At 45.4% G+C, this 23,676-nt stretch overlaps 1 protein-coding gene across 1 annotated transcript; it reads left to right on the forward strand.

Annotated features, from left to right (window-relative positions):
• Positions 1-17,662: 17,662 nt before the first annotated feature.
• Positions 17,663-18,883, forward strand: LOC119363026 (nuclear transcription factor Y subunit B-10-like). Its single transcript, XM_037628326.1, has one exon. It carries the CDS (start codon positions 17,921-17,923, stop codon positions 18,596-18,598), a length of 678 nt encoding a protein of 225 aa, XP_037484223.1. The 5' UTR covers positions 17,663-17,920; the 3' UTR covers positions 18,599-18,883.
• The last annotated feature ends 4,793 nt before the right edge of the window (positions 18,884-23,676 follow it).

Below are 23,676 nucleotides of genomic sequence, written 5' to 3' on the forward strand. Positions count from 1 at the left end.
TGATTTCCAACAAGTTGGTTGCTCGCTCCATTGTTCCGGAGAACGGGGTCTTGGTCATTTTGCCCATGAGGCATGGTTCGCATGTGTCAAATGATTCATAATCGAGAGACTCTAAAAGTCCATCAGCATGGAGCTTCTTCATGCGCTTGACACCAATGTGACCAAGGCGGCAGTGCCACAAGTATGTGGGACTATCGTTATCAACTTTACATCTTTTGGTATTCACGCTATGAATATGTGTAACATTACGTTCGAGATTCATTAAGAATAAACCATTGACCATCGGGGCATGACCATAAAACATATCTCTCATATAAATAGAACAACCATTATTCTCGGATTTAAATGAGTAGCCATCTCGTATTAAACGAGATCCAGATACAATGTTCATGCTCAAACTTGGCACTAAATAACAATTATTGAGGTTTAAAACTAATCCCGTAGGTAAATGTAGAGGTAGCGTGCCGACGGCGATCACATCGACCTTGGAACCATTCCTGACGCGCATCGTCACCTCGTCCTTCGCCAGTCTCCGCTTATTCCGCAACTCCTGCTGTGAGTTACAAATGTGAGCAACGACACCGGTATCAAATACCCAGGAGTTACTACGAGTACTGGTAAGGTACACATCAGTTACATGTATATCAAATATACCTTTAGTGTTGCCGGCCTTCTTGTCCGCTAAGTATTTGGGGCAGTTCCGCTTCCAGTGACCCTTCCCCTTGCAATAAAAGCACTCAGTTTCAGGCTTGGGTCCATTCTTTGACTTCTTCCCGGCAACTGGCTTACCGGGCGCGGCAACATCTTTGCCGTCCTTCTTAAAGTTCTTCTTACCCTTGCCCTTCTTGAACTTAGTGGTCTTATTGACCATCAACACTTGATGTTCTTTCTTGATTTCAACCTCTGCTGACTTCAGCATTGAAAATACTTCAGGAATGGTCTTCACCATCCCCTGCATGTTGTAGTTCATCACAAAGCTCTTGTAGCTTGGTGGGAGCGACTGAAGGATTCTGTCAATGACCGCCTCATCCGGGAGGTTAATGTCCAGCTGGGACAGGCGGTTGTGCAACCCAGACATTTTGAGTATATGCTCACTGACAGAACTATTTTCCTCCATCTTACAACTATAGAACTTGTCGGAGACTTCATATCTCTCGACCTAGGCATGAGCTTGGAAAACTAGTTTCAGCTCCTCGAACATCTCATATGCTCCGTGTTGCTCAAAACGCTTTTGGAGCCCCGGTTCTAAGCTGTAAAGCATGCTGCACTGAACGAGGGAGTAATCATCAGCACGAGACTGCCAAGCATTCATAATGTCTTGGTTCTCTGGGAAGGATGCATCACCTAGCGGTCCTTCTAGGACATATTGTTTCCTGGCAGCTATGAGGATGATCCTTAGGTTCCGGACCCAGTCCGTATAGTTGCTGCCATCATCTTTCAGCTTGGTTTTCTCTAGGAACGCGTTGAAGTTCATGTTGACATGAGTGGCGGCCATTTGATCTACAAGACATATTTGCAAAGGTTTTAGATTAAGTTCATGATAATTAAGTTCATCTAATCAAATTATTGAATGAACTCCCACTCAGATTCGACAACCCTCTAGTCATCTAAGTGTTACACGATCCGAGTCGACTAGGCCGTGTCCGATCATCACGTGAGATGGACTAGTCATCGTCGGTGAACATTCTCATGTTGATCGTATCTTCCATATGACTCGTGTTCGACCTTTCGGTCTCCGTGTTCCGAGGCCATGTCTGTACATGCTAGGCTCGTCAAGTTAACCCTAAGTGTTTTGCATGTGTAAAACTATCTTACACCCGTTGTATGTGAACGTAAGGATCTATCACACCCGATCATCACGTGGTGCTTCGAAATGACGAACTTTAGCAACGGTGCACAGTTAGGGGAGAACTCTTCTTGAAATTGTTATAAGGTATCATCTTATTTACTACCGCCGTTCTAAGTAAACAAGATGCATACAACATAATAAACATCACATGCAATTATATAGTAGTGACATGATATGGCCAATATCATATAGCTCCTTCAATCTCCTTCTTCGGGGCTCCATGATCATCTTCGTCACCGGCATGACACCATGATCTCCATCATCATGATCTCCATCATTGTGTCTTCATGAAGTTGTCACGCCAACGACTACTTCTACTTCTATGGCTAACGCGTTTAGCAATAAAGTAAAGTAATTTACATGGCGTTCTTCAATGACATGCAGGTCATACAAAAATAAAGACAACTCCTATGGCTCCTGCCGGTTGTCATACTCATCGACATGCAAGTCGTGATTCCTATTACAAGAACATGATCTCATACATCACAATATATCATTCATCATTCATCACAACTTCTGGCCATATCGCATCACATGACAATTGCTGCAAAAACAAGTTAGACGTCCTCTAATTGTTGTTGCATCTTTTACATGGCTGCAATTGGGTTCTAGCAAGAACGTTTTCTTACCTACGAATAACCACAACGTGATTTTGTCAACTTCTATTTACCCTTCATAAGGACCTTTTCATTGAATCCGCTCCAACTAAAGTGGGAGAGACAGACACCCGCCAGCCACCTTATGCAACTAGTGCATGTCAGTCGGTGGAAGCGGTCTCACGTAAGCGTACGTGTAAGGTTGGTCCGGGCCGCTTCATCCCACAATACCACTGAAGCAAGATAAGACTAGTAGCGGCAAGCAAGTTGACAAGATCTACGCCCACAACAAAATTGTGTTCTACTCGTGCAATAGAGAACTACGCATAGACCAAGCTCATGATGCCACTATAGGGGAACGTTGCAGAAAATTAAAATTTTTCCTACGGTTTCACCAAGATCCATCTATGAGTTCATCTAAGCAACGAGTCATGGGAGAGAGATTGCATCTACATACCACTTGTAGATCGCGTGCGGAAGCGTTCAAGGGAACGGTGATGATGGAGTCGTACTCGCCGTGATTCAAATCACCAATGACCAAGTGCTGAACAGACAGCACCTCCGCGTTCAACACACGTACGGTATGGACGATGTCTCCTCCTTCTTGATCCAGCAAGGGGGAAGGAGAGGTTGAGGAAGAAGGCTCCAGCAGTAGCACGACGGCGTGATGATGGTGGAGAGGCAGTACTCCGACAGGGCTTCGCCAAGCGCTCAATGGAGGAGGAGAGGTGTTGGGGAGGGGAGGGGCTGTGCCTTGGATCAGGTGTTCAGCCCTCCCCTCACCCCTCTATTTATAGGGGAAGGGGGAAGGGGGCCGGCCCCCTCTAGATGAGATCTAGAGGGGGGGCGGCGGCCAGGGAGGGGGCTTGCCCCCCAAGCAAAGGGGGTGCGCCCCCCTTAGGGTTCCCCCCCAACCCTAGGCGCATGGGCCCAAGGGGTGGTGCGCCCAGCCCTCCAGGGGCTGGTACCCTGCCCCACGTGGCCCATGTGGCCCACCAAGAGGGGTGGCCCCTCCCAGTGGACCCCCGGAACCCCTCCAGTGGCCCCGGTACAATACCGATATGCCCCGAAACTTTCCGGTGTCCGCATGACAACTTCCCATATATAAATCTTTACCTCCGGACCCTTCCGGAACTCCTCGTGACGTCCGGGATCTCATCCGGGACTCCGAACAACATTCGGTAATCACATACAAGTCTTCCTAATAACCCTAGCGTCACCGAACCTTAAGTGTGTAGACCCTACGGGTTCGGGAGACACGCAGACATGACCGAGACGGCTCTCAGGTCAATAACCAACAGCGGGATCTGGATACCCATGTTGGATCCCACATGCTCCTCGATGATGTCATCGGATGAATCACGATGTCGAGGATTCAAGCAACCCCGTATACTATTCCCTTTGTCAATCGGTACGTTACATGCCCGGGACTCGATCGTCGGTATCCCAATACCTCGTTCAGTCTCGTTACCGGCAAGTCACTTTACTCGTACCGTAATGCATGATCCCGTGACCAAACACTTGGTCACTTTGAGCTCATTATGATGATGCATTATCGAGTGGGCCCAGAGATACCTCTCCGTCATACGGAGCGACAAATCCCAGTCTCGATCCGTGTCAACCCAACAGACACTTTCGGAGATACCTGTAGTGCACCTTTATAGTCACCCAGTTACGTTGTGACGTTCGCTACACCCAAAGTACTCCTACGGTATTCGGGAGTTACACGATCTCATGGTCTAAGGAAGAGATACTTGACATTGGAAAAGCTCTAGCAAAACGAACTACACGATCTTGTGCTATGCTTAGGATTGGGTCTTGTCCATCACATCATTCTCTTAATGATGTGATCCCATTGTCAATGACATCTAATGTCCATAGTTAGGAAACCATGACTATCTGTTGACCAACGAGCTAGTCAACTAGAGGCTTACTAGGGACGTATTGTGGTCTATGTATTCACACGTGTATTACGATTTCCGGATAATACAATTATAGCATGAATGAAAGACAATTATCATGAACAAGGAAATATAATAATAATGCTTTTATTATTGCCTCTAGGGCATATTTCCAACACCCCTCGTTGCTGGTTTCTCCATAGATAGATCTTGGTGACACGTAGGAAAATTTTGAATTTCTACTACGTTCCCCAACAGTGGTATCAGAGCTAGGTCTATTGCGTAGATTCTTTGCACGAGTAGAACACAAAGTAGTTGTGGGCGTTGATTTTGTACAATATGCTTACCGTTACTAGTCCAATCTTGTTTCGGCGGTATTGTGGGATGAAGCGGCCCGGACCGACCTTACACATACACTTACGTGAGACAGGTTCCACCGACTGACATGCACTTGGTGCATAAGGTGGCTAGCGTGTGCCAGTCTCTCCCACTTTAGTCGGAACGGATTCGATGAAAAGGGTCTTTATGAAGGGTAAATAGCAATTGACATATCACATTACGGTTTTTGCGTAGGTAAGAAACGTTCTTGCTAGAAACCCATAGCAGCCACGTAAAACATGCAAACAACAATTAGAGGACGTCTAACTTGTTTTTGTAGGGTATAGTATGTGATGTGATATGGCCAAGAAGAATGTGATGAATGATATGTGATGTATGAGATTGATCATGTTCTTGTAATAGGAATCATGACTTGCATGTCGATGAGTATGACAACCGGCAGGAGCCATAGGAGTTGTCTTAATTTATTGTATGACCTGCATGTCATTAAACAACGCCATGTAATTACTTTACTTTATTGCTAACCGGTAGCCATAGTAGTAGAAGTAATAGTTGGCGAGACAACTTCATGAAGACACGATGATGGAGATCATGATGATGGAGATCATGGTGTCATGCCGGTGACGATGATGATCATGGAGCCCCGAAGATGGAGATCAAAAGGAGCAAAATGATATTGGCCATATCACGTCACTATTTGATTGCATGTGATGTTTATCATGTTTATGCATCTTATTTGCTTAGAACGACGGTAGTAAATAAGATGATCCCTCATTAAAATTTCAAGAAAGTGTTCCCCCTAACTGTGCACCGTTGCGAAAGTTCGTCGTTTCGAAGCACCACGTGATGATCGGGTGTGATAGATTCTTACGTTCACATACAACGGGTGTAAGCCAGATTTACACACGCAAAACATTTAGGTTAACTTGACGAGCCTAGCATGTACAGACATGGCCTCGGAATACAAGAGACCGAAAGGTCGAGCATGAGTCGTATGGAGGATACGATCAACAGGAAGATGTTCACCGATGATGACTAGTCCGTCTCACGTGATGATCGGACATGGCCTAGTTGACTCGGATCATGTAATCACTTAGATGACTAGAGGGATGTCTATCTGAGTGGGAGTTCATGAGATGAACTTAATTATCCTGAACATAGTCAAAAGAACTTTGCAAATTATGTCGTATGCTCGCGCTTTAGTTCCACTGTTTAGATATGTTCCTAGAGAAAATATAGTTGAAAGTTGACAATAGCGATTATGCGGACAATAGAAAGCTTATGTCCTTAATGCACCGCTTAGTGTGCTGAACCCCAAACGTCATTTGTGGATGTTGCGAACATCGGGCATACACGTTTTGATAACTACGTGATAGTTCAGTTAAACGGTTTAGAATTGAGGCACCAAAGATGTTTTTGAAACATCGCGGAACATATGAGATGTTTCGAGGGCTGAAATTGGGATTTCAGGCTCGTGCCCACGTCAAGAGGTATAAGACCTCCGACGATTTTCTTAGCCTACAAACTAAGGGAGAAAATCTCAATCGTTGAGCTTGTGCTCAGATTGTCTGAGTGCGACAATCACTTGAATCGAGTGGGAGTTGATCTTCCAGAGATAGTGATGTTTCTCCAAAGTCATTGCCACCAAGCTGCTAGAGCTTTGTGATGAACTATAACATATCAGGGATAGATATGATGATCCTTGAGGTATTCGCGATGTTTGACACCGCGAAAGTAGAAATCAAGAAGGAGCATCAATTGTTGATGGTTGGTGAAACCACTAGTTTCAAGAAGGGCAAGGGCAAGAAGGGATACTTCATGAAACGGCAAATCAGTTGCTGCTCTAGTGAAGAAACCCAAGGTTGAACCCAAACCCGAGACTAAGTGCTTCTGTAATGAGAGGAATGGACACTGAAGCAGAATTACCCTAGATACTTGGTAGATGAGAAGGCTAGCAAGGTCGATAGAAGTATATTAGATATACATTATGTTAATGTGTACTTTACTAGTACTCCTAGTAGTACCAGGGTATTAGATACCGGTTCGGTTGCTAAGTGTTAGTAACTCAGAATAAAAGCTATGGAATAAACGGAGACTAGCTAAAGGTGAGCTGACGATATGTATTGGAAGTGTTTCCAAGGTTGATGTGATCAAGCATCGCACGCTCCCTCTATCATCGAGATTTGGTGTTTGCGTTGAGCATAGACATGATTGGACTATGTCTATCGCAATACGGTTATTCATTTAAGGAGAATAATGGTTACTCTGTTTATTTGAATAATACCTTCAATGGTCTTGCACCTAAAAGAATGGTTTATTGAATCTCGATCATAGTGATACACATTTTCATGCCAAAAGATATAAGATAGTAATGATAGTACCACTTACTTGTGGCACTGCCATGTAAGTCATATTGGTGTAAAACGCATGAAGAAGCTCCATGTTGATGGATCTTTGGACTCACTCGTTTTTGAAAAGTTTGAGACATGTGAACCATGTCCATTGGTGTATACGCATGAAGAAACTCCATGCAGATGGATCGTTTGGAGTCACTTGATTTTGAATCACTTGAGATATGCAAATCATAACACATGGGCAAGATGACTGAAAAAGCCTCGGTCTCAGTAAGATGGAACAAGATAGCAACTTGTTGGAAGTAACACATTTTGATGTGTGTGCGGTCCAATGAGTGCTAAGGCATGCAGTGAATATCGTTATGTTCTTACTTCACAGATGATTCGAGTAGATGTTGAGTATATTTACTTGATGAAACACAAGTCTGAATTATTGAATGGTTCAAGTAATTTCAGAGTGAAGTTGAAGATCATTGTGACAAGAGGATAAATGATATGATCATAGAGATGAGTATCTGAGTTACGAGCTTTGGCACACAATTAAGACATTGTGGAAATTGTTTCACAATTAATACCGCCTGGAACACCATAATGTGATGGTGTGTCCGAACATCATATTTGCACCCTATTGGATATTGTGTGTACCATGATGTCTCTTATCGAATTACCACTATCGTTCATGGGTTAGGCATTAGAGACAACCGCACTCACTTTAATAGGGTACCACGTAATTCCATTGAGACAACACCGTTTGGAGAAACCTAAGTTGTCGTTTCTTAAAAGTTTGGGGCTGCGACGCTTATGTGAAAAAAGTTTCAGGTTGATAAGCTCGAACCCAAAGCGAATAAAATGCATCTTCATAGGACACCCAAAACAGTTGGGTATACCTCCTAATTCAGATCCGAAAGCAATAGGGATTGTTTCTTGAATCGGGTCCTTTCTCGAGGAAAGGTTTCTCTCGAAAGAATTGAGTGGGAGGATGGTGGAGACTTGATGAGGTTATTGAACCGTCACTTCAACAAGTGTGTAGCAGGGCACAGGAAGTTGTTCCTATGGCACCTACACCAATTGAAGTGGAAGCTTATGATAGTGATCATGAAGTTTCGGATCAAGTCACTACCGAACCTCGTAGGACGACAAGGACGCGTACTGCTTTGGAGTGGTACGGTTATCCTGTCTTGAAGGTCATGTTGCTGGACAACAATGAACCTACGAGCTATGGAGAAGCGATGGTGGGCCCATATTTCGACAAATGGTTAGAAGCCATGAAATCTGAGACAGGATCCATGTGTCATAACAAAGCATGGACTTTGGTGGACTTGCCCGATGATCGGCAAGCCATTGAGATAAATGGATCTTTAAGAAGAAGACGGACGTGGACGGTAATGTCACCGTCTATGAAGCTCGACTTGTGGTGAAGAGTTTTTCACAAGTTCAAGGAGTTGACTACGATGAGGTTTTCTCGTCCGTAGCTTAAGTCCGTCAGAATCATGTTAGCATTAGCTGCATTTATGAAATCTGGCAGATGGATGCCAAAACGAGTTTCCTTACCAGTTTTCGTAAGGAAAGGTTGTATGTGATACAATCAGAAAGGTTTTGTCGATCCTAAGGATGCTAAAAGGTATGCTAGCTCCAGCGATCCTTCCATGGACTGGAGTAAGCATCTCAGAGTTGAAATATACACTTTGATAAGATGATCAAAGATTTTAGGTTTATACAAGGTTTGTGAGAAACTTGTATTTCCAAAGAAGTGAGTGGGAGCACTATAGAATTTCTGATGAGTATATGTTGTTGACATATTGATGATCAGAAATGATGTAGAATTTCCTGGAAAGCATATAGGGTTATTTGAAAGGTGTTTTTCAATGGAAAACCTGGATTAGGCTACTTGAACAATAAGCATCAAGATCTATAAGATAGATCAAAATGCTTAATAATACTTTCAAATGAGCACATACCTTGACATGATCTTGAAGGTGTTCAAGATGGATCAGTCAAAGAAGGAGTTCTTGCCTGAGTTGTAAGGTATGAAGTTAAGAGTTAAAGCTCAACCACGGCAGAAGAGAGAAAGGACGAAGGTCGTCCCCTATGCTTCAGACATAGGCTCTATAGTATGCTATGCTGTGTACCGCACCGGAAGTGTGCCTTGCCATGAGTCAGTCAAGGGGTACAAGAATGATCCAGGAATGGATCATTGGACAGCGGTCAAAATTGTCCTTGGAGTAAATAAGGACATGTTTCTCGATTATCGAGGTGATAAAGAGTTCGGCGTAAAGGGTTACGTCGATCCAAGCTTTAACACCTATCCGAGTGACTCTGAGTAGCAAACCGGATACGTATAGTGGAGCAACCATTTGGAATAGCTTCAAGTGGAGCGTGGAAGCAACATTTACAATATGACATACAGAATTGCGAAGTACATACGAATCTGAATGTTACAGACCCGTTGACTAAAACCTCTCTCACAAGCAAAACATGATCAAACCCCAGAACTCATTGAGTCTTAATCACATGATGATGTGAACTAGTTTAATGACACTAGTAAACTCTTTGGATGTTGGTCACATGGCGATGTGACCTGTGAGTGTTAATCACATGGCGATGTGAACTAGATTATTGACTCTAGTGCAAGTGGGAGACTGTTGGAAATATGCCCTAGAGGCAATAATAAATTAGTTATTATTATATTTCCTTGTTCATGATAATCATTTATTATCCATGCTATAATTGTATTGAAAGGAAACTCAGATACATGTGTGGATACATAGACAACACCATGTCCCTAGTAAGCCTCTAGTTGACTAGCTCGTTGATCAACAGATGGTTACGGTTTCCTGACCATGGACATTGGATGTCATTGATAACGGGATCACATCATTAGCAGAATGATGTGATGGACAAGACCCAATCCTAAGCCTAGCACAAAGATCGTGTAGTTCATATGCTAAAGCTTTTCTAATGTCAAGTATCTTTTCCTTAGACCATGAGATTGTGCAACTCCCGGATACCGTAGGAATGCTTTGGATGTACCAAACGTCACAATGTAATTGGGTGGCTATAAAGGTGCACTACAAGTATCTCCGAAAGTGTCTGTTGGGTTGGCACGAATCGAGACTGGGATTTGTCACTCCGTGTAAACGAAGAGGTATCTCCGGGCCCACTCGGTAGGACATCATCATAATGTGCACAATGTGACCAAGGGGTTGATCACGGGATGATGTGTTACGGAACGAGTAAAGAGACTTGCCGGTAACGAGATTGAACAAGGTATCAGGATACCGACGATCGAATCTCGGGCAAGTATAATACCGCTAGACAAAGGGAATTGTATACGGGATCGATTGAGTCCTTGACATCGTGGTTCATCCGATGAGATCATCGTGGAACATGTGGGAGCCAACATGGGTATCCAGATCCCGTTGTTGGTTATTGACCGGAGAACATCTCGGTCATGTCTACATGTCTCCCGAACCCGTAGGGTCTACACACTTAAGGTTCGATGACGCTAGGGTTATAAAGGAAGTTTGTATGTGGTTACCGAATGTTGTTCGGAGTCCCGGATGATATCCCGGACGTCATGAGGAGTTCCGGAATGGTCTGAAGGTAAAGATTTATATATGGGAAGTCCTGTTTTGGTCACCGGAAAAGTTTCGGGTTTTTCCGGTAACGTACCGGGACCACCGGGAGGGTCCCGGGGGTCCACCAAGTGGGGCCACCAACCCCGGAGGGCTGCATGGGCCAAGTGTGGGAGGGAACCAGCCCCAGGTGGGCTGGTGCGCCCCCCACAAGGGGCCCAAGGCGCAAGGGATAGTGGGAGGGGGAAAACCCTAGGGCAGATGGGCCCTAAGGCCCACCCCAGGCGCGCCTCCCCACTCTCCCCCTCTGGCCGCCACCCAGATGGGAACTGGGGGCTACCGCCACCCCTGGGGAGGGAACCCTAGAGGGGGCGCAGCCCCCTCCCCTCCCCCTATATATACTTGAGGGTTTTGGGGCTGCCAACATATGAGTTTTTGACCTCTCCCTGGCGCAGCCCTACCTCTCTTACTCCTCCTCTCCCGCGGTGCTTGGTGAAGCCCTGCTGGACTACCATGCTCCTCCACCACCACCATGCCGTTGTGCTGCTGCTGGATGGAGTCTTCCTCAACCTCTCCCTCTCTCCTTGCTGGATCAAGGCATGGGAGACGTCACTGGGCTGTACGTGTGTTGAACGCGGAGGTGCCGTCCATTCGGCACTAGGATCTCCGGTTATTTGGATCACGACGAGTACGACTCCTTCAACCCCGTTCTCTTGAACGCTTCCGCTTAGCGATCTACAAGGGTATGTAGATGCACTCTCCTTCCCCTCGTTGCTGGTTTCTCCATAGATAGATCTTGGTGACACGTAGGAAAATTTTGAATTTCTGCTACGTTCCCCAACAACATGGGTTTCCAAAATAAAAGACAGCGACACCGACTGACTGTATTGGCTTAGCCCCTTCCAGTCAGCGGAGCTGGCAGCGAGGGTGCACGACGTGAAGGCGGTGAGCCTCTACGATGTGAATACACAAGGTCCCGTCATTCGTCCACATCGACCCCCAAGTGGTCTCTCGCCGCAAGGTGAGGGAGAAATGGAAGGCATTTAGGCGGATCAAGGCGGCGCGCGCTAATGAGGAGTACATGGCTGAGCTTCATCGGATGCATCTAGAGCTCGCCATCGAGGAGCTCGGGGCGGCTCGAGATGTACAAGAAGAGGGCTATCGACGAGGGCGGGCCGTCCGGGGGGGGGGGCACGGACCGAAAGTGATAGAGCTTTCATCTACTCCAACTACGGCTCCAGCCTGCGTGACATGAATTGGGAGAAGATCCTGGCCGAAAAAGACCCTGACTCCGTGAAGGAAATATGCCCTAGAGGCAATAATAAAGTTGTTATTTTATATTTCCTTATTCATGATAAAGATTTATTATTCATGCTAGAATTGTATTGATCGAAAACCATAATACATGTGTGAATACATAAACAAACACCGTGTCCCTAGTAAGCCTCTACTAGACTAGCTCGTTGATCAAAGATGGTTAAGGTTTCCTGACCATGGACATGAGTTGCCATTTGATAACGAGATCACATCATTAGGAGAACGATGTGATGGACGAGACCCATCCGTTAGCTTAGCATAATGATTGTTCAGTTTTATTGCTATTGCTTTCTTCATGTCAAATACATATTCCTTCGACTATGAGATTATGCAACTCCCGGATACCGTAGGAATGCCTTGTGTGCTATCAAACGTCACAATATAACTGGGTGATTATAAAGATGCTCTACGGGTGTCTCTGAAGGTGTTTGTTGAGTTGGCATAGATCAAGATTAAGATTTGTCACTCTGAGTATCGGAGAGGTATCTCTGGGCCCTCTCGATAATACTCATCATAAGCTTGCAAGCAAACGACTAAGGAGTTAGTCACGAGGTGATGTATTACAGAACGAGTAAAGAGACTTGCCGGTAACGAGATTGAACTAGGTATGAAGATACCGACGATCGAATCTCGAACAAGTAACATACCGATGGACAAAGGGAATTACGTATGTTTTCATAATGGTTCGACTGATAAAGATCTTCGTAGAATATGTAGGAGCCAATATGGGCATCCAGGTTCCGCTATTAGTTATTGATCGAAGAGGTGTTTGAGTCATGTCTACATAGTTCTTGAACCCGTAGGGTCCGCACGCTTAACGTTCGATGACGATATAATATTATATGAGTTATGTGATATTTTTTTTTGAAATAAAAGGTAGATCCCATTCTACCTTCTGCATTTCAAAACAGGCCACAGCCTGAAGATCGAAAGGTCAAATACATGAATCTTATGTTGCACACCGTGGTGCAGAGGCCATAAGTTGCCTTGGATAAGAAAAACAGGGGGAGGGGTGTTAGAAGAAGTACATGGCATCTGTTGAGTACTTATGCTAGGAACTAAGCTGAAGCACCTAGAAAGCTAAAGACTCTTTATCCCTCGTGCGCATAGCCCTGTTTATCCAAAGGGATAAGAGTTGGACTGCATATTGTCTGGTGTAAGAAGGTGACCAGCGCTTGAGATGGAAAACCCTGTCATTTCTGGCGTGCCATAACGTGACAACACATGCAACAAAAAGAACATGCACTTTTCTGGAAGAAGGCCAACAGAGATGTAGTTGTTGCACAAACTCTAAAATGTCTGGGGAGCAGGATGCATGACTGGCCATATTCAACTTGCTCCAAACTGCATCAGCCGGTGCGCAGCGCAGAAGAATGCGACTGATGGATTCAGTGGCCGGGCAGATATCGCAGTGAGGATGAGAAACAACAGAATACCATTGCTTCCTTGTCATATTGTCCCGTGTGTTAAGCCTCCCCCAAAAAGCGAGCCAGAGAAAAAACCGATATTTGAGAGGGATGATAGGATCCCAGATCCAATGCGCCAACGTGCAAGACATACCTTTGAAATTCAGCAACCCATAGATATACGCAGTACTGACCTCTTGGTTACAGATGGCGGTTCAACGGAGGTCTGGCTGTGCCGAAATGGGCTGCACATCCAGCAAGAGAGAATTGAGGCGATGTAGCTCTTGAGCCGCTAATGTTGAGAGGTTAGGGTGCAACTGAACATCCCATCGGCCATTATCAAACTGAGAGGCGATAGTGCAACTGGTATCTTTTGCATAGGAGTACATAACTGGCAAGGCAAAACGAAGGCGGCCAACTCCTAGCCACTTGTCATGCTAGAACGAGATCTTCTGGCCTTCACCGAGGGAGCAAAGTTTCGTGATTTGGTCACTGAATGTTGTTTGGAGTCCCGGATGAGATCACAGACATGATGAGGAGTCTTGAAATGGTCGAGAAGTAAAGATTGATATATAGGACGATGGTATTCAGACACCGGAAGTGTTTCGGGGGGTACCGGGTACTTATCGGGTCACCGGAAGGGGTTTCGGGCACCCCGGCAAAAGATATGGGCCTTATGGTGGGCCAAGAGGGGAAACACACCAGCCACAAGGGGCTGGTGCGCCCCCCATATGGGCCGGTCTAAGGAGGAGAAGGAAAGGGGAGAAGGGAAAGGAAAGTGTGGATTAGGATTCTCACTTCCTTCCTTCTCCCCCCTCTTTCCTTCCCCCTTGGGAAAACATGGCAGAGGGGCGCAGGGCAAGGCAGGGCCCCTAGGGGGCCGGCGGCCAGCCCTAGGGCGTGACCTGGCCTCTCAGTTCAATTGTGGAAGGGGGGCGCCTAGCACACCCCAGATCAATTATTAGACGTGTGCGGCGCCCCCTCCACCGTTTACACCCGGTCATATTTTCGTAGTGCTTAGGCGAAGCCCTGTGGAGATCACTTCACCATCACCGTCACCACGCCGTCGTGCCGACGGAACTCATCTACTACCTCGATGTCTTGCTGAATCAAGAAGGCGAGGGACGTCACCGAGCTGAACGTGTGCAGAACACGGAGGTGTAGTGCATTCGGTACTTGATCGGTTGAAGCGCGAAGAAATTCGGCTACATCAACCGCGTTGTGAAACGCTTCCGCTTACGGTCTACGAGGGTACGTAGACACACTCTTTCCCTCGTTGCTATGCATCTCCATAGATAGATCATTTCGTGTGCGTAGATTTTTTTTGTTTTCCATGAAACGATTCCCAACACTCCGATGCCGACGTCTAGATTAGTTTTTTTAGTTTTATTTCATTTGAATCAACTAGTTTAAATCTATGTTATGCAATGTAGTTCGAATCATATTGTGTTATCTATGTTATATCCGTATTATGCAATGTAGTTTGAATCAAACCGTGTTATCTATGTTTAAATTTGTGTGAAAAAAGTTTTAGGTATTTAATTTTAAGAGTTCGGCTAGAAACCACATTTCTTAACTCCTGAAATAAAGAGGTAAAGTTTAAGGAGGCATATAGCTAAATTATAAGGGATCATATAGAGATGCCCTTATATGGGTGAGTGTATATATGTGTTTGGGAGCGTATGTGTCGAGATTCTTAGGTTTTTTGGGGAAGTCTACAATGGAAGTTGAGCTTAGGGTGCAAATATAGAAAACAAATCAACATGGGATGTTGGGTCTCCGATGAATGGTCTAGATTGGCTTCTCAAGAGATGGTGGGAGGATATAATCATTTCATGAAATCCATGATAACAAATAGGTATACGCAAAACAAATCCCTCCACCAGATTCCATGTGTCCAGTCCATATGCCATCCCAATCATACAATTGAGAAATGCACCGAGATGTCAGAGATCCGATGGCATGCATTTGTTTTTCCATTTTTTTGCACCCAGGAGTTGATTGTACTCTAGTCTTTCCATAGTAGGGATGTAAATGCTATGGATAATTTTCATTTCGGTTTTGCATCCGCATCTGTGCCTAAGGATATGGTATGCAATTGCACATATCTGCTGGATATGGATGTAGATACGGATTTGGTCAACATGATATCTGAGGGATACGGTAGCGGTTATATCCAGCGGATGTGGATTATCTGAGGTAATCAAATAGAATTATTCAATAAATTAGCCCAATCAACAAGCCCAAATATCCAATTAGCCCACTAACTACAATCATTGCATATAAATTGTTGATGTATTGGTGAAAGTTATGACATTAAATGCTTGTTCACTCTTGTCTAAAAAAATGCGTGTTCACTCTCTAGTATTATGCCGCTGAATATAAATTTGTGTTTTGCACAGTAGAACTAAAATCATGTCTCATTGCACGTATGAACCGATTTCTTTTGTCTGTTTCCGATCTGAGTCCGCTCTGATCTGTAATCCGATAAAATTTGCATTTGATCCGCATCCAGTTATTATCCGCTCCGCTTTAAATTCGATAAAAAAAATTATGCTCAAGGATATGGGAAAAGCGTTGTCAAATCCGATCCATTTACATCCTTATTTCCTTGTTATCCAAGCCTGGATATATAAGAGGATACTACACTTGGTAAATGACTATATGTGGTCATATGTATGTTTCCAAACATTTTATAAAAGATATAAGTGGAGAATTATGCTCTGAAATAATAGTACAACTTTGCAGTAGCTATATGATTGAACTGGCCCGAGTTCAATGAGCGGAACAAATAATGTGATAGAAATGCATGCTGCCTAGATATGGAGGCGGGCAAGCCATTTGTGAGATACGACATGGGCATTACACTCTACTCATACTTTCTTATTGAATTGTTTGGGTCTTTAACTAAAGATCTCTGGGTTGTCTGGCTATTCAGTTTAATTTGAAACTCAAGTAATTTGAGAAAAAAGAATGTGAACCTCAATTCCCACCATCTCCCTACTCACAACTTTTATAGAGAACTTAAAATACATTAAAAATCATATAAATAAGATGGATTTGAAAATTTTCCACCGAAAGGGTTGTGGTTTATGCAAAAGCACTAACACTAGCTTGCAAGAGAAGTAAAACTGCAGCATTGAAAAAGTATGGCACTTGGAAGGGCACTAGATTTGATGCCACTTGTCAATAGGTACAAAGGCTTGACTTGGTGTCCCTGGGTAGCAACGTGGTCAGCAAGCTTTTGCATCACTCAAAAAGCACTTCTTTTCAAAGTTGTTGGTGCATAGTGGCGAAAAGCTATTGTGGTTTTATATCGGATCTATGCTTGCTAGGTGGCATGTCGTGATGTGGTATAATTTTTGACGAAGACATCTTCAATTCGCTTAAAATGTGTCTTATTGTATTGGATTAGACAGTGAGACTCTGCAAGTATTCATAGCTCAGAAGCTAAGGTTAGTGTACCAATCCTACCGTGTTTAAATTTTAGACTTGACATGAATATTCATATTTTTTTTTGTTTCAGACTTTTCAGCACTATTCTTTCAGTGGTATGATGAGTCCGTCGATTGCAACGTGTCTGTGGCGACTTCGTTAATCTCAATATACGTCGGCTCAATTTCTCAAAAATATTCATAGAAGGAAAACAAAAGTATTCATAAGCTTTCTTTTGCCTATGGTGTGGTAAATACCTCGAGAGGCCTAAAATTAACAAAAACAAAGCAAACGATTGGGTGAAATGAGATACTCCTATTAAAATGTTATATAGGTGTCTTGTCAATGCTGTTTTAAGGACCTCTCATCAACGTCGTACCAAATGTTTGAGTCGGAGAACATGAGATCTTTGTATCATCAATAGGCCCATTTCTCACCATCTCATCATCAGATATTTGCTGACAGAACTTGAACGTTATGCCACTTGGTTGCATTATGGAGGATCTTGTCATTAACTTTGATTGGGATGCCGCTCAAAAGGCGAGTAGGTGCATGCCCAAATAATGGAGGCAAGTGACAGCAAGATTCTTACGCCGACCAACGGAGTTAAAAATAAAAATAGGCCCGGGAGGTGGCCACGTCAGACCCAGCTGCTCCACGTAGGCACCCGACGTGGCAGACCTCCGCCACGGCTGCATGGACCACGCGCGCCGATCGATGCACCGAATTCCCCCGGATGCTGCCGGCGTGGCACCGACGGACGGCATCGCGGGCGCCGGCCCAGCAATACTTATCGACAAACAAACGGCGCACGTCTCGCCACGTCACCCCCTCGATGCGTTCTTATCCCCACGATCCGTCCGACGGGCCCTGCCATTCTCCACTCCCCCTCGTCAAAGTCTCAAACCCCCTCGCCTCCCACCTCACTCGCCACTAGCGCCTCCCCCCTCCTCCCGCCGGTCCCTACAAATTCTCGCCGCCCCGCCGGTTCCACCTGCGATTGACGCGCTTCCACTCCCGTTCTTGGAGCCGCTGATTTGGAGCCTTCCGGGTCTGGTTGGCGCTGGGTTGTTCGGGTCGTTTGATCGGGTTTAGAGTTGACCGGAGAAGGGAGGAGTTGCTCTGTTTCTTGGCTTCGGCGGGCGGCGATGCCGGACTCCGACAACGACTCCGGCGGGCCGAGCAACGCGGACTTCTCGTCGCCCAAGGAGCAGGACAGGTTCCTGCCGATCGCCAACGTGAGCCGGATCATGAAGAAGGCGCTGCCGGCCAACGCCAAGATCTCCAAGGACGCCAAGGAGACGGTGCAGGAGTGCGTGTCCGAGTTCATCTCCTTCATCACCGGCGAGGCCTCCGACAAGTGCCAGCGCGAGAAGCGCAAGACCATCAACGGCGACGACCTGCTCTGGGCCATGACCACGCTCGGCTTCGAGGACTACATGGAGCCGCTCAAGCTCTACCTCCACAAGTTCCGCGAGCTCGAGGGCGAGAAGGCCGTCAGCGCCGGCGGCGTTGGCGCGTTACCCTCCCCCGGCGGCTCAGGCTCGCAGCAGAGGGAGTCGACGCCAAGGAACAATGGCGGAGGCGGTGAGGCCGGCGGCTACGGCGGCATGTACGGTGGCGCCGGGGCAGGAGGAGGCGGCGGCGGCATGTTCATGATGATGGGGCAGCCCATGTACGGGTCCCCGCCGGCGGCAGGGTACCAACATCCGCAGCATCACCACCAGATGATGACGGGCGGGCAAGGCGGGTACGGCTACGGCGACGCCGGCGCCGGCGGCGGGTCTTCGTCGTCCTCAGGGTTCGGCAGGCAAGACAGGGCATGACTGTCCCTCCTTGCACGAGCTTGTTCGTTGGCGTATCTGTTTTACTGGTAACTGGAGTTAGGCCAGCCGCCAGGCCAATTAATCTCTACAGTACCTTTTTTGTGTTCTAAATGTGGTTTAAATCGGTCAATTTTATTCCAAATTAGCACCACCAGTGCGACTAGTTGCATTTAGCTCGCTACTGTAAATGGGCTACTGACAAGGTGCATTTACATACAAAAATTAATGGCAAGTGCATTTTGACAGTGTACTGACGAGCATGTTCTGTGGTCACCTGAATGTGCATACTCTGGTTGGGTTGTGGTACTGCCTGATTGGTACTTTTCCGTGGAGATAATTTGGAATATCGGGTGTCGGTTGTGTGATCTCAGGTGTCGGCATGGATAATCCTTTGATGAGGAAATTTATTGCAAATACCAAGTCTTTTGAGTGCTGGTGTACTGCTAAGATATTAGGGTGGTTAGTCTTAGGATCAGCAACTTCGTCAGGTAAACTGTGATATACGGAGCTTCAGTCGGACGCCTTTTCTTACCACAGCTCCGGGTGACTTATTTTACCTGTTCAGGTTTGACTTTAGCTGGTTACAATGTGTTACAACTTAGTACCATGATGGTAACTTCCTTAAAATGATAACCAGAAACGAAGATCACAAGAATGAAACCCTGAATGAAACTGAAGAAACAGCAACTATTTTTTTGTTAACTGATGGAAACACATGACAAAATCCGATTCATTCGTTTCCGAAGCCTCCAACCTCCAAGGTTGACACGTGGATACAAGCCACGCATAAACAAGGCCATTAAACAAATATCGTGAGATGGCACGTCATCAATGTGCAGCTAAACGACAAGCACAAACTGCTGACCTGTGAAGAGTTACCAACCCACCCTGAATTTAATTTAATTCAAAAGAGGCTAGCTAGATAGTGTAAAGTTTATGCAGGCTGAGCAGGCTCTAAAACGTCATTGTTTATCCTCTACGGGCGCGGATCAGCGAGCAGTTAGTTGCACTTAGCTTTCAGTCACAGAGCCACAGGCGGCAAGAAAGGGCGAAACTAAAGGAGAAAAGGCAAGGAAGATAAGGATGGATGGATGGATGGATGGATGGATAGCACTTGTGTTTTACTGCCCTGAGGTGGAAGTTTCCACTGGCCTTTTGGGAGCAGCGGCGAGTGAGGCTGGATTCCATTGGCCAGGGAAAGATCTCGCTGCTAATTGGACGACAGGTACAGGCATTGGCACCATCTGCGGCAGCAGCTTCTTCTTCTTTGCAGAGAGGTCCGGGCCAGGACAAAATTACTGTTATGACCTAAAAGGCTAACAAAATCTCGATTGACCTCGCTTTGAATTTTTTTTCGTTTCTGACCTTTTTGGGTGACGCCAACATCCCTGGTGTCTGGGTTGCGAAGCAGACGCCACGAACCCTGGCGTCTGGCCCCTGGCCCGCACTGCCCGCCTGTCCGTTGACCTGCTGACGTGGCAAAGGGACCAAATGCCAGGGACCTGGCGTCTGGCCCTGGTAGGTTTACACCACGCGCGGCCCAGCCCATCCATCCCCAACATCTCCCTGGCGGCGGCCGAACGCAAGAACAGAGGAAACTTTTCTCTCGCCCCTCTTCTCCCTCACACCAAATCCCCCCTTGATCTACTCCATCCTCCACCCAAATTTGTGGATCTGAGGCCCCGAAGCATCCTTGAGGTATTCTCCCCCATTCCCTCCAATTTGTTTTGATTAGAACATCTCCTTTTGGTTGCATTATTCATCATTGGGAGATGTTAGATGAGTACTTGTTGTTTTTGTTTTAGTAAATTTTGTGTAGTTGTTAGATGGTATAGTTGATTTGTAGATAGTAGATGATGTGTTGTTGAATATGTATGCAATTTGAAATTGTTTGGTTCATATGTAGATTATCCTATTGTCTTATTTTTTTGCAAAAGAGATGATGAAATTGATGGTTGTATGTGACATGATTTGTTTCACAGATTGGGTTGTATAAATTAGATGTTATGTATTTGCATATGTTTTGAATATGAGTGTTTTAAGGGAGAGAGAGATGTTGCATATGATAAAATTGTGCATATGGTTATGTGACACCATATTGTTTGAGAATTTTATTTGATTGAAAGATGATGTGCGTATATTTGAGAAGATGATGTATGCATGTGCTAGTAAATTAGCTATATGTTGAATATATAGATGGCATAATATTTGTTTGAATCTGAGAAAGACTACTTTGGCAAGCAAAAATATTTAGAAAAAATATTATATGTGTGAAGTGGTATGACAATATAGTTGAATATATAGATGGCATATTTTTTTTTGCAAAAGAGATGATGAAATTTGATGATTGTGTGTGACATGATTTGTTCAATAGAATGGCGGATGATGATTATGAAATTTATTTGATGGTGAAATTTGGTACCCTAGATGATATGTGTGCATACGAAGAAGAAAGAAATGATGTTGTTATGTTTGAGAAGAATGGTGTGTTCATATGGCATAACTTGGAGAAGGAAATTTTATTGTTTGATATTGTTCATATATTCATAGATGTTTGTGATTTGTTTTGTAGGATGGCGGATGATGATGGACCTTGGTATGCCGGATTAATCGATGAGTGGGATAAGGAGCATCGTGCTCGTGCCATTGAGAATGGAAAGGTAAGAAGCAAGACTTGTCAAATTTCTTTGTTTCTCATTTGTGTTCTTGTATTGACCAAAACATCATTTTATTTGCAGCTTGTAGTTGCTATGCGCATGAGGGGTCATTCCGCTGATGGCTTTACTTACGACCCGCGGTACGAGCCTTATATTCGGAGATTGGGTCTTCTCCCATTCGTGTTGCAGTTTAAGCGACGCGCTCCGCCGGTGAACCACGCGGCGTTGACCGCACTTGTGGATCATTGGAGGCCGGAGACTCACTCATTCCACCTTCCATGTGGGGAGCTGACGATGACCCTAGAGGACATGGCTATGATAAGAGGCCTTCCTATCAACGGAAAATCTGTTACCGGTCGTGTCAGCGTCGTTAATTGGCGAGAACGGACAGGCATTTTAATTGGTGTTCAGCCCGACGACCCTCAAGAAGGCAAGGCCGATACCGCGAGAGTGAGGCATTCTTGGCTAAAACTAGTCAGAGGAGACACCAATCCGTGCCCTCAGGGTGCCAATGACGTGGTTGTGTAGCAGTACGCGCGGGCCTATCTTTGGTATGTACTAACCAAGGTAGTCTTCTCAGATGCAATCGGGAACTCGGCCCTCTGGATGTTCTTGGAGCTACTCAATAACTGGGATACCCAGTATAGCTGGGGTTCGGCCGCACTAGCATATTTGTATCATCAGGTAAGAGATATTTGCAACCATTTATCTTGCATTTGTCATGCGCCTCCATATCTAACATGTTTGTTTGATTGCAGCTTGACTTGGCGTGTGGGAGGAAGGGAGATACATCCTCATTGTCTGGGTTTGTTTGGAGCCTATCCGTGTGGATGTGGGAGCGGATCCCGGTTGGACGGCCCGATTTCAAGAACCCCCTCATGGCAAACCCACGGGGTAATCATGATGGGTTGCATGATGATGATCCATATCGGCGCCCTACGCTTGCTTACTATTGGGAAAAAGTGACAGTCTACACAGGAAGCTCGCATGTGTGATACAAGTGCTATATGAACGAGCTGGACACCTTGACTGCTGAGCAGGTTTTGAGAAGTTCGATGAGATAAAATTTAGTCAAGAATGAAACTTATGTAGATAACAATGCATCTCTTTGTTTTGCAGGTATATTGGTTGCCTTATGTGGAAGATCGTGACTTTGATCTTAATGAGATGTGCACACGTGATAGCCATCTTTGGCGGGCGAGGTGCCCAATGATATGCTTCTTCGCAGCCGAGTGGCACTTTGTAGACCGTGTGGTAAGACAATTTGGAAGAAGACAAGGTATTCCAATTGAGGAGAGCAAGGAGGAAATGCTATCTCTGCATCGGTAAGCAAGCATGCCTTGAGTATGTAGTAGAGCATTGAATAAGTCAATGTTTGCTAATGCTTTGTCCCGTGCATCTTTTATAGGTTCGATCGAAGGAACAATCAGGATATATCGGATTGGGCAAACAAACACCGTGCGTGGATAGAAATTTGGAATCAAAGAGACACGTTAGTGCAATCAGAGAATAGACCTCACAATCAGTCAGCATATCAGAAGTATCAAGTGTGGTATGCGGATCGTTACCGGTTAAAGCTGAAGCCTGGTTGGACTCATGAGGAGTGGTCGGAGTTGGTGTCTGAAGACCCGGAGACTGCACAAGGTTATCAAACCTTTAACACGGCTGTGAGAGACACCAGAGGGGCTCATGTTGACTATGCACCGATGCATGATGAAATGGTAGTCTGTTTAACCTATTCTAACATACTTGCATCATGTTGTCTTCTTTCAAATACATAAGTTTGGTGTGTTCATGAATTGCAGGGCAGAGAGTTGCTTCTGTGCGTCAACGATGCCAATGTTGCACTGAGTCATCCACCTGGTGGTGCATTATCTGAGAGGATTCTTAGGAGCACGATGGAGGTGTGATCAATATATTATAAAAGTTTCTTTTCGCGGATTATTTATGTGCATCTCATATCATAGCATATTTTGTCTTATTGCAGAAGTTCAAGAAGCGGTTTCATAAGATGGCAGCAATGCTTTCTTGCCATGGTGCTCAGTCCAGTGACGTGTATGCACCTGGTAACTGCGCCGCCACAGCTAATAGACGGCGTTATCTACAGAACGATGAGGACATGGAGGAGGAGTTCGATGAAGAGGAGCCAGCACACCAAGAGGAGCCAACACATCATGAGGAGCAAGAGTATGATGCAACACATCAAGAGGATCATGAGTATGATGTTGATGCTCCACAACCATCACAGGTTACACAATCGACACAAGGCAATGCTTGCTCTAGGAAAGGCAAAGCCATAGCTAAGACACCAGGCAAGAAAGGTAGAAAGAAGAAATGGAACACACAATTCCATAGTCCGGAGTATCCTCATAAGCTTATCCCAATAGGAATGCAAAGATATAAGGCCAACACTGAGGCAGA

Source organism: Triticum dicoccoides, chromosome 2B (assembly GCF_002162155.2).
Source record: "Triticum dicoccoides isolate Atlit2015 ecotype Zavitan chromosome 2B, WEW_v2.0, whole genome shotgun sequence".
NCBI classification, from domain to species: Eukaryota; Viridiplantae; Streptophyta; class Magnoliopsida; order Poales; family Poaceae; genus Triticum; species Triticum dicoccoides.